General features: G+C 48.1%; 1 protein-coding gene across 1 annotated transcript in view; it reads right to left on the bottom strand.

The window, feature by feature from the left end:
• Positions 1-12,475, bottom strand: part of DUS4L (dihydrouridine synthase 4 like) — a gene marked incomplete at its 5' end in the record, with an annotated part of 100,766 nt that overhangs the window by 21,627 nt on the left and 66,664 nt on the right. Inside the window, 2 exons of the mRNA XM_030216755.1 lie at positions 5,214-5,325; positions 9,000-9,135. Coding sequence (XP_030072615.1) covers positions 5,214-5,325; positions 9,000-9,135 — 248 coding nt within the window. The remainder of the gene's footprint in view (positions 1-5,213; positions 5,326-8,999; positions 9,136-12,475) is intronic.

The following is a 12,475-nucleotide window of genomic DNA, read 5'->3' as shown; positions in this document are numbered from 1 at the left end:
ACCTTTGGCAGAAACTTAGGGTGAGTGCGGAGGACTACTCTGTTGTGATGAAATTTGGTGTAAGGGGCCTGGGCTACCAGGGCCTGAAGCTCGCTGACTCTACGAGCCGAAGTAACTGCCACCAAGAAAATGACCTTCCAGGTCAAGTACTTCGGATGGCAGGAATTCAGTGGCTCAAAAGGAGGTTTCATCAGCTGGGTGAGAACGACATTGAGATCCCATGACACTGTAGGAGGCTTGACAGGGGGCTTTGACAAAAGCAAACCTCTCATGAAGCGAACAACTAAAGGCTGTCCTGAGATCGGCTTACCTTCCACTTGGTAATGGTATGCACTGATTGCACTAAGGTGAACCCTTACGGAGTTGGTCTTGAGACCAGACTCAGACAAGTGCAGAAGGTAATCAAGCAGGGTCTGTGTAGGACAAGAGCGAGGATCTAGGGCCTTGCTGTCACACCAGACGGCAAACCTCCTCCAATGAAAGAAGTAACTTCTCTTAGTGGAGTCTTTCCTGGAAGCAAGCAAGATGCGGGAGACACCCTCTAGCAGACCCAAAGAGGCAAAGTCTACGCCCTCAACATCCAGGCCATGAGAGCCAGGGACTGGAGGTTGGGATGCAGAAGAGCCCCGTCGTCCTGCGTGATGAGGGTCGGAAAACACTCCAATCTCCACGGTTCTTCGGAGGATAACTCCAGAAGAAGAGGGAACCAGATCTGACGCGGCCAAAAGGGAGCAATCAGAATCATGGTGCCTCGGTCTTGCTTGAGTTTCAACAAAGTCTTCCCCACCAGAGGTATGGGAGGATAAGCATACAGCAGACCTTCCCCCCAATCCAGGAGGAAGGCATCCGACGCCAGTCTGCCGTGGGCCTGAAGCCTGGAACAGAACTGAGGGACCTTGTGGTTCACTTGAGATGCGAAGAGATCCACCAGGGGGGTGCCCCACGCCTGGAAGATCTGTCGCACCACACGGGAATTGAGCGACCACTCGTGAGGTTGCATAATCCTGCTCAACCTGTCGGCCAGACTGTTGTTTACGCCTGCCAGATATGTGGCTTGGAGCACCATGCCCTGACGGCGAGCCCAGAGCCACATGCTGACGGCTTCCTGACACAGGGGGCGAGATCCGGTGCCCCCCTGCTTGTTGACATAGTACATGGCAACCTGATTGTCTGTCTGCATTTGGATAATTTGGTGGGACAGCCGATCTCTGAAAGCCTTCAGAGCGTTCCAGATCGCTCGCAACTCCAGAAGATTGATCTGTAGATCGCGTTCTTGGAGGGACCAACTTCCTTGGGTGTGAAGCCCATCGACATGAGCTCCCCATCCCAGGAGAGACGCATCCGTGGTCAGCACTTTTTGTGGCTGAGGAATTTGGAAGGGACGTCCCAGAGTCAAATTGGAGCAAATCGTCCACCAAAACAGGGATTCGAGAAAACTCGTGGACAGGTGGATCACGTCCTCTAGACCCCCAGCGGCCTGATACCACTGGGAGGCTAGGGTCCATTGAGCAGATCTCATGTGAAGGCTGTCATAAACTCCTCTGGCCAGGAATTTTCTGCACGCCTTCAGCTGCCTGACCACCTCCTGAAAAGGCTTGGCTTGCTCAGGGGGAAGAGCATCAACCAAGCCCGCCAACTGCCGCACATTGTTCCGCATGTGTATGCTCGTGTAGAGCTGGTAGGACTGGATCTTGGACACGAGCATAGAGGAATGGTAGGCCTTCCTCCCAAAGGAGTCTAAGGTTCTAGCGTCCTTGCCCGTCTTTTCCACAAGGAAGTACCTGGAATAGAATCCCAGCCCTTCTTGCCCGGATCGAAGCATGTTCCCTAGAACTCTTAGCCTTCTTTAGGGCCAAATCCACAACTCCAGAGTCATGAGGCAACTGAGTGCGCATCAGCTCTGGGTCCCCATGGATCCGGTACTGGGACTCGATCTTCTTGGGAATGTGGGGATTAGTTAATGGCTTGGTCCAGTTCGCAAGCAATGTCTTCTTCAGGACATGGTGCAAGGGAACAGTGGACGCTTCCTTAGGTGGAGAAGGATAGTCCAGGAGCTCAAACATTTCAGCCCTGGGCTCGTCCTCCACAACCACCGGGAAGGGGATGGCCGTAGACATCTCCCGGACAAAGGAAGCGAAAGACAGACTCTCGGGAGGAGAAAGCTGTCTCTCAGGAGAGGGAGTGGGATCAGATGGAAGACCCTCAGACTCCTCGTCAGAGAAATATCTGGGATCTTCCTCTTCCTCCCACGAGGCCTCACCCTCGGTGTCAGACACGAGTTCCCGGACCTGTATCTGCAACCTCGCCCTGCTCGACTCCGTGGAACCCCGTCCACGATGGGGGCGTCGAGAGGTAGACTCCCTTGCCCGCATCGGCGAAGCTCCCTCCGCCGACGTGGTCGGGGAGCCTTCCTGGGAGGTGGCCGCGGTCGGCACCGCACGCGGTACCGACGTCGGGGACCTCAACCTGGGCGATGGGCCAGCCGGCGCCACGCTCGACGGTACCGGAGGCGCAAGCACCGCCGGTACCGGAGGGGTAGGGCGCAACAGCTCTCCCAGAATCTCTGGGAGAACGGCCCGGAGGCTCTCGTTTAGAGTGGCTGCAGAGAAAGGCTGAGAGGTCGATGCAGGCGTCGACGTCAGTACCTGTTCCGGGCGTGGAGGCTGTTCCGGGCTGTCCAGAGCGGAGCGCATCGACACCTCTTGAACAGAGGGTGAGCGGTCCTCTCGGTGCCGATGCCTGCTGGGTGCCGAATCCCTCGGCGACCCAGAGCTCTCGGTGCCGACACGGGGAGGAGACCGGTGTCGATGCTTCTTCGATTTCTTCCGAAGCATGTCACCGGAGCTCCCCGGCACCGACGAGGAGGACGTCGAATCCATCCGTCGCTTCCTCGGGGCCGAGACTGAAGAAGGTCGATCTCGGGGGGGCTGTACCGCAGGAGCCCTCAGGGTAGGCGGAGACCCACCCGAGGGCTCACCGCCACCAGCAGGGGAATGGACAGCCCTCACCTGCACTCCACCCGATGCACCACCGTCCGACGACATCAGCAGACGAGGTCCTGATACCACCGACGTCGATGCAGCTATCCGATGTCTCGGCGCCGATGCAGGGGCCCGATGCCTCGATGCACTCGATGCAGGGGCGGCCGAGGAAGATGGTCTGGACGCTGACGACGTCGATGCACTCGAAGATTCCGGTGCCGATGCCGACGAAGAGCCCGAGAACAACACGTTCCACTGGGCTAGTCTCGCTACCTGAGTCCGCCTTTGAAGCAGGGAACACAGACTGCAGTTCTGAGGGCGGTGCTCGGCCCCCAGACACTGAAGACACGACGAGTGTCGATCAGTGAGCGAGATAACCCGGGCGCACTGGGTGCACTTCTTGAAGCCGCTGGAAGGCTTCGATGTCATGGGCGGAAAAATCACGCCGGCGAAATCAAAAGCCGAAATGGCGAAATTTGAAGCACCAAAATTTAGAGGGAGAAAAATCTCGACCGAGGCCAAAAGAGGCCTACCCCGACGACGAAAGAAAACTTACCGGGGCAAAAAGCTGGAAGTACGGGGAGGATTTACACGAAACCCGGCGGGGGGTTTCCGGAGCACTTCCCGACTAAGAGAAAACTTTCCCGAAGGAAAAAAACACGCTCAAAATAAATTGGACGCGCGAGGTCGACTTTCCGGGGCTCGACACGGCGAAAACACGACCGTACCGAGTGCGGACAAAAGAAGACTGGCCGGCTCGAGCCGGTTTCGGGCGGGAAGACGGCCGCGCATGCGCGGTGCGCGCGGGCGCGCGAGGGCTAGCAAAGGACTTTGCTAGTGAAGTTTCCGATTGGAGGGGCTGCCGTGGACGTCACCCATCAGTGAGAACAAGCAGCCTGCTTGTCCTCGGAGAACTTAAGGTACACGGATTCAGGATGTATTTTTGGTTTAGTATGTTTAGGACAGAAATTTGTGCTGCCATGAAACTGTGTCCTCAAAGAGTGCAAGCCAAATTTGATTTCAGGATTTCCACAATGAATACATATGAGATGTATCTGAATGCCTTGCCTCCACTGTATGCAAATATATTTCATGCATACTCATTGTGGAAATTCTGAAAAGCTTGAGGACTTGCATCAGGGAGCAAGGTGCATGGAATGGAAGTCTGATCTTCACGCAAGGTCAGGACAGCTGTTACTCATACAGCCATTTCAGACTGGTTGTGTTTAGGAATATCACACAACCTACAAAATCCACACATAGCATCTTCAAGCAGGTAAAAGCTGCTTCAGTCTCACATGTGATGGTTTTCTGGGAAAAACCTTAAACAGCAACTGGTAACGAGAGGTATCATGCTACACATTATCCTCCAGATAAAGGAGCCAAGTCATACAGCACTCATGAATGCAACATAAAGAAAATCTTAATAGGATTATTATGAAATACAATGTAGCATTAATTACCAATTTCATGGAATATTGTCCACAATATTTAAAATATTTGTTCAGTTCATTTTTGTCTAATATGAAGACAATGGTTATCAATACAAATAAACTGTGAAGATTTATTTTTGGCCTTATTCCTTCCCTCTCCTTGACGAGATTAACTCTGAAATATATCTACACAGCAGTGAAGGAAGTAAGATTCTGAAATATTATTACCTTAGTTGCAGAGTATTTATTTACACCATACACCATGGCAAACAATGGTATGTTTGCAACCAAAACAGCACATTCTGTACTTGCAGACAAAGTGTCATGAGGGGATACTTCCAGTCTCTGACAATACAGGAGTTGCTTATATCTGTTCTGCTGAAGTTTCAACAGGGCGGTACACAACCAGAAGCCCTGCATGTTGACTAGGAAGAAACGCATTTAACTAAAATACTACCAAGATCAAGAGCCTTGAAGAAAACAGTACCATGAAACAATGGTCAAGAATGTCTCCCAATAAAAATGTGAGGCCTACCTTGCCATCAGCACAGCCATGATGCTTTATTTGGTACATTCTCAACAGTAAGAACCAGACCACAATGTAGCACTTTCCACATTAGCAACCTCAGTGCTAACTTCAAGCGTCTTTTTCACCAAGGCAAAGAGTGAATCTCATTGTTATATATTATTATGTAACATCCCTGAGCTTGGTTTTTGAGAATTATTCTCCTCAAACAGAAAATCATGAAACAAATAATTAGGAACCATGGACTTCAACAGTCTCTCACAAAATTGTTACCTTCTGCAGTGTCTGTAAATTCTTTCTTCAGGTTCCTTATTTCCTGTACACTATTTTCCAAGTTTGTACCCTCAGTTTTCTCCTTTTCACTCCGGTTACTTCTGTTTAAAACCTATACAAAATGTTTGCACAAATTTACTCATCTACAACATGTCAAGTAAGCCTTAAAATATTTTAATGATGCTATTTTCACAATTAGTTTCATAGATACTATCATTTATATGCCAGGAGTTGAAACTAGTCAAAAAGCTAGTATGCCTAGACAAGGGCAGAACAGCATGACACATGGGGTCCATAAAGATTTCTACCTCACTTTATTCCCCCTCCCCATGCACACTTTTACCATCATGTGGGCATTTAAGCACCAAGGAACTTGGAATTACTAAACAAGTCAGAGTGAACCCAAAACAAAGTTGCTCAGGATTGTCAGGAGCACTTCCAACCATTCTATTCTGTGACTCAGCCTCTTCTCTCGGTGCTGCAGCTTCAATACTCATGCTAGCCTCACAATTAAAGTTCCAGCATCTAGCTGAGGTCACTGACTTCTGCTAACAGCCAAAGAATAGAATGACTGCCTGGATTTGGTGAGAAGAGGGCCAAGTATATTTTCCCACTACTTTTATTGATATTGGTTTGCTTTTTAAACTGTTTGTTTTTTTTTTTTTTAGAATTTTGCTGTATATTTGATTACATTTTTTCATTATGTTGTTCCATGCTTTGAGGTTTCCCTGGAAAGGAAGGTTATACTGTAAATGTTTGAAATGAATGACTGACTGAAGAGGAAGAAGCAGGCACATACAGGAGAGGATGGATTCGTATGTGGAAAGGGAAATATAGAGGAAAACGAGAAGTACAAAAAGATATAGAAATGCCTAGGAAGAGAAAATAGGGGGGGTTTGATAAAATTAAGACACATACAGAAACAAACTGTAAAAGAAAATGCAAGAAGAGACAGAAGAAATGTATGCAGAGGGATGAGGCACAAGGCATTAGTTCTTTTTTCACTGTTGTATAATGGATTACAGATACAGTATTTTCTATCTTCCCCAGATTACCACATGGAGAAAGCAGTTAGGCAATGACAAACAGCTAAGACTCAATGGACTGCTAGTTTTCTTAATCACCTATACCAAGCAAAATAACATAAAATAGGAGACAAAAAAGGATAAGAAAAAAATGGGTACATGAGAACAGAGCTGTAGCGAGGGGAGCTGACACCCGGGGCGGGTCGCTGCTGCGCCCCCCCCGGGTGCAGCACAGCGCACCCTCCTTCCGCTGGAGCGCACCCCCCCCCCCACCGGAGCACATACCTGCGGCGAGGGACGGGCTGGAGGGCCGATCTGCCCCGACTGCACGTTGTTGGGGGGTGTCGGCTCCGCGCTGGTTCACTGCTCTCTCTGTCCCGGAACAGGAAGTAACCTGTTCCGGGGCAGAGAGGGCAGTGCACCAGCACGGAGCCGACACCCCCCAGCGGCGTGCACCCGGGGCGGACCGCCCCCCCCCCCCCCCCCCCCCGCCTACGCCACTGCATGAGAAGACAGACAAATGGAGATGGGGAAGTGATAGTTTGTATGTGAAAACTAGGGGCCCTGTTTACTAAGATGTGCTAGCATTTTAGGCACTTGCTAAAAATTAGCACATGCTGTCTAGACGCCCATAGGAATATTACACTTCAAGAAATAATTCATTTTACAGGCTTACAAACCCAGGGCCCCTTTTACAAAGTGGCGGTAAGCCCAACGTGGGCTTAACGCTAGCTAAACAGGAAGTACTGCTGGGCTACTGCAGTAGCCCGGCGGTACTTCCCACCCCTAGCATTCCATCATATCCGGCAATACAAAAATATATTTATTTTTGTAGCGCCGGAGTGTACCCAGTGGTAATTGGGCAGTGCCGCGTGCTGCTCGGTTACCTTTGGATTACTGCGGGAGCCCCTACCGCCACCTCAATGGGTGGCAGTAAGGGCTCTCCCCCACCCCCCCGAATGGCCGCATGGCAAGTGTTTTACTTGCTGCATGGCCATTTCCTACAGGAAAGAGAGACTTTCCTTTTAAAGTTCCTGATTGAAGGGCTCTGGAAGAAATTCTGGAGTATGACCCTTGTGCTGGGATTTTCATCACAGTTACTGGACTGTACAAATTTGGAGGGGGATATAAAATGGGGAGGGGGAATCAGAGTAGTTGCAAATGAAGGCTCACGGCACCAAATATCAATGCTGGTCCCAATTGAACTAAAAGTTCAAAGGAGAAGGGGAAAACCACCAGGTCAAAAGAAAAAAAGTGGTAGAAAGGTGGAACCGCAAAACAAACAAGGCAAAGAGAAAAGGAGCAGATTTTTATTGGAGCTAAATGAAGTAAAACACCCGGCCAAGAAAAGCAAGAGACAGGATAAAAACAATGAACAGTGAAATGGAGAATTAAAGAAGCAATATAATGGTTAGAGAAATATTTAGTAACATAGAGGCATATTTTCAAAGCACTTGGCCTTCCAAAGTTCCATAGAAACCTAAGGAACTTTGGAAGGCTAAGTGCTTTGAAAATATGCTCTATAGTAACATAGTAGATGACGGCAGAAAAAGACCTGCACGGTCCATCCAGTCTGCCCAACAAGATAATTTCACGTGTGCTACTTTTTGTGTATACCTTACCTTGATTTGTATCTGCCATTTTGTCAGGGCACAGACCGTATAAGTCTGCCCAGCACTAGCCCCGCCTCCAAACCACCAGCCCCGCCTCCCACCACCGGCTCTGGCACAGACCATAAGTCTGCCCAGAACTATCCCCGCCTCCTCACTGATGGGGTATCCCTAGCCCCCAGGCTCACTCAAAACAACAAAGAAAGGTCAATTGGGCCTCGCAACAGCGAGGACATAACAAGGATTGACCTATGAAGAAAACCACTGAATTTGGATAAACATGCATTATTATGAAAGGATTTAATAAAACAATGACAACAGCCATGCTCTATGGCTGCCCGGTGTGATATACCCTCTGCACAGGTAACAGAAACAACTAGGCAGCCTGCATAGGACATATGCATGAGGCATATTTTCAAAGCACTTAGCCTTCCAAAGTTCCATAGGTTTCTATGGAACTTTGGAAGGCTAAGTGCTTTGAAAATGAGCCCTCTTGGTCTTTTTACTGTTGGCAGCGCCTTTGTTTCAGTGTTTAGTAGAAAAGAAGTCTGTGGACTGCCCTCTTTTATCAAAAACTATTAACCTCTGCATTTAGTGGGAATGGAGGAGTAGCTCAATGATTAGAGCAGCAGGCGGGCCCAGGTTCAAATCCCTAGCAGCTACTTGTGACTTTGGGTAAGTCACTTAAGAGTCCTTTTACTTAGCTGCCTTAAGTGCTAATGTGTGTCTAACGCAACAAAAAATAGCCTAACGTGGGACATGCTAAAGCATCATGTTAGTTTTGGAATGTCTGTGCAGTAGTTGAACGGTAAATTATTAAAAAAATTTTTTTATGGGGTATGTCAGGGGTGGAGAGTGGATGCTCCTGCACTAACCAGCAAGTGATTTTACATTACCACACACTAACACACTTCCAAGAAGCAGAATAATGCAGTTTGTAATGCTGATCACAAGCTGTATTATTCCTCTATCGAGGAAGTCATTAACCTGCAGTACTGTTTTTTCTTTAGTTTTATTGTGACTCTTTCACTTACTTTCAATTAAAAATAGACTTTTGAAAAACACCCCTCAGGATATTTTTGCTATGATGCACACAAAACATAAAAATGTAAAATTAATTAGTTAATTAAAAAAAAATAAATAAAAAGGACCTGTTTCATCTTGTTGTTTTCCTCTATATATTTTCTGACAGCTTCATTGGTGTTTTCTACTTGTGTTTTCAGAGCCACGGTACTTCCCATCTCTGTGGCCAGTTGGGTAATAAGAATAATAACACGTCTTAACACACTAGGAAAGAAACATAATATATTTTTAATTACATGTATAATTAATGGGGGTCAATATCCAAAGCCATTTAACTAGACTGACCGGGCCAAACCTGGACAGTAGCACAAAAATGAATAGTGCTGCAGCGGTCTGACAAAACAGGGGTGAAGTTGGAAGTTACTCGGGAATTGCTAATATTCAGCAGTGCTTCATGGATATCTATCTAGTTAACTTAGGGCAGCAAAAAGGCTGTCCTAACTGAAGCAAGGTAGTGCCACTGAATATCGCTGGTACCCGAGTAACTCTCAGCAGGCTGCCAAGCAGGATATTCAATGCCAGTACCTGGATAGGAGCTGTGCCTAGGGAAATGCTGACTGCTGTTGGCTGAATATTACTTCCAATAATTCTGTCTGTATTATCAAATTTGTCATTATTCTAAGAAAATGTCAGTAAAAGAAATCATTTATGTGTAAATCGTCTTTATTAATGGCTCTGCAGTGCTAACAAGAAAAAAAAATGCAAGTACTAACAGACAAAAGTACTGTTTACACATCAAAACCAACAAAGAAACTTGTCAATTTCCAAAAATACAACATTTCTATCCCATCCCCTCCCCAAAACATTTAAATATATAGACTTTCTAGGCACAGCTTTTGTTGGCTTTTCTTGTCCTATGTGAGAAAGGCATCTACACTGCAAGATTTGTAGTCTCCTGGCTATCTAGATACTATAGGCACAGCCATGGCTTTCTGAACTTATCATAATTCTGCAGCAATTATGAGGGGCATTTGCACTATATATATATATATATTTTTTTTAGGTTTTAAAAATTAAATTTACTTGACAGTTCTTGCACTTCCAATTACTGCAATTTATATGATTTTTGGGGGTGTGGGGAGGAATTGTGCTGGAAGGAAATAGGGAACAAAAGGGGATGAGGTGGGAGAAGGGGAGGGAGAGATCTCAGAGAAGAAAAACAGAGAAAGAATTTCAGGTGGGGGGGGGGGGGGGGCAAAGGAATTAGGAAGCAGAGAGAAGCAGGGTAGGGGATAGAGATGGGGAAGGGAAGAGTAAGAAGTCATCCTGGTTTGAGCAAGGGGATCTGGGATCAAGAGGGTGGAAATGATTCCCTCATACCCCCAACTTTTCTAATCCCCTCACTCTCTGCCCTCTACAGGCCTGGTCTCCCTGCTTAGTTTGGGGGTGCCCTTGGCTATAGCAGTCATATTTGCAGTGAACCAATTTGTCACCAGGGGTAGGGGTGGGAGGGCAAAATACTGACGACATAAGCCTGTGTCCATCGCTGTTCCTCTCCATCCTTGGTCACAAAGGTTCTTCTCAGTGGAGTAGCCTAATGGTTTGTGCACTGGCCCGAGAACCAGGGGAACTGCGCTCGATTCCCATTGCAGTTCCTTGAAACTATGGGCAAGTCACTTAACCCTCCATTGCCCCAGGTACAAAATAAATACCTATATATAATATGTAAATTGCTTTCACCGTACCACAGAAAGGTGCATATCAAATACCATACCCTTTCAGGACTGGGGTACCATCAGGGGTGGCCCTATCATTAGGACAACTGAGGCGAGGGCCACAGGCAGCACTCTTCATGGAGTAGCATCTTGCTGCTGCTGCCGCCCCAACTGCTTGCATCCCTCCTTCCTCCTGGGCTGAACCTCTCCTTTCCACCCCACACCCAGCCGCAGTCTGGCATCTCCCCCTTTATTTGCAATGCTTATACCCCGCGTTTTCCCACTTATTAGCAGGTTTAATGCGGCTTACATAGAGGGGCATAATCTAACAGAAACGCCTATCTCCATGGGCGTTTATCTCTGAGAACGGGTCCGTGAAGGGGCGGACCCAAGCGTATTTTCGAAAAAATTAGACGTCCATGTTTTATTCGCCAAGTTGTGAGCTGGGCGTTTTTGCTTTTCAGCGATAATGGACAATGAAATCGCCCAGCTCAAAAACGAATAAATCCAAGGCATTTGTTCGTGGGAGGGGCCAGGAGTCGTAGTGCACTGGTCCCCCTAACATGCCAGGACACCAACCAGGCACCCTAGGGGGCACTTTTACAAAAACAGAACAAAAGGTAAAAGAGCTCCCAGGTGCATAGCACCCTTCCCTTGTGTGTAGAGCCCCCCAAATCCCCCTCAAAACCCACTGCCCACAAGTCTACACCATTACTATAGCCCTAAGGAGTGAAGGGGGGCACCTACATGTAGGTACAGTGGGTTCGGGGGGGGGGGGGGGTTGGACGACTAAGCATTAAGCAGCACAATTGTAACAGGTAGGGGGGGGATGGGCCTGGGTCCACCTGCCTGAAGTTCACTGCACCCCCTAACAACTGCTCCAGGGACCTACATACTGCTGCCAGGGAGGTGGGTATGACATTTGAGGGTCAAAATAAAAAGTTGTGAAACATCATTTTTTGAGGTGGGAGGGGGTTAGTGACCACTGGGGGAGTCAGGGGAGGTCATCCCCGATTCCCTCCAGTGGTCATCTGGCCATTTAGGGCACTTTTTGGGGCCTTATTCGTGAAAAAACAGGGTCCAGGAAAAGTGCCCTAAATTCTAGCTAAAAACGCATACTTTTGTCCCATTATCTGTGAAATGCGCCCATCTCTGTTCGGCAGATAACCACGCCCCAGTTCCGCCTTCGCCACACCTCTGACACGCCCCCATAAACTTTGTCCGCATCCGCGACGGAGTGCAGTTGAAAACGCCCAAAAATCGGCTTTCGATTATACCGCTTTATTCGTTTTTGTGAGATAAACGTCCATCTCCCGATTTAGGTCGGAACTTGGGCGTTTTTCTCGTTCGATTATAAGCTGGATAGTATATCAGGTTTACAAAGTAACATAGAATGGATATAGCTGCAATATAGTAAATAAAGAGGTGATCGTTTAGATGAGGATAGGTAAGATAGGCAGGGAGGAGGATGGAAGAGGAAGGGGAGTGGGAGGAGGGTGTGTATTGGGATTTCCTTCTTCAGCTACGTTTTCCAAGTCTACCTTCCTTTTTCGTTTTCCAGAAGTATGTGGTAGCAGCGATTCGCACACGCTGAACTACCACCGGCACTGGCTTCTTCTCTCTGCTGGAGACTGCCTCTGAGGAAACAGGAAGTTACGTCAGAGAGGCAGGCCACAGAAGAGAGAAGCTGCTGGTGCTGACAGCAGGGAGGCATATGGAAATCGCTACTGCTGTCTTTTGGTAAAAAAAAAAAAGGCACACTTGGGGAATGAAGGGGGAAGATGCCACACTGCGGTCAGAAGGGGGGAGAGGGAGTATGAAGGGAGAGATGTTGGACTCAGGGGGAGGTCTACAAAGAAGGAAGGGAGGGAAAGAGAGAGAGAAGTTGG

This window comes from Microcaecilia unicolor, chromosome 10 (genome assembly GCF_901765095.1).
Source record: "Microcaecilia unicolor chromosome 10, aMicUni1.1, whole genome shotgun sequence".
NCBI lineage: Eukaryota > Metazoa > Chordata > Amphibia > Gymnophiona > Siphonopidae > Microcaecilia > Microcaecilia unicolor.
The sequence above is the reverse complement of the archived record's forward strand: the minus strand, read 5'-3'. Positions and strand labels throughout refer to the sequence as shown.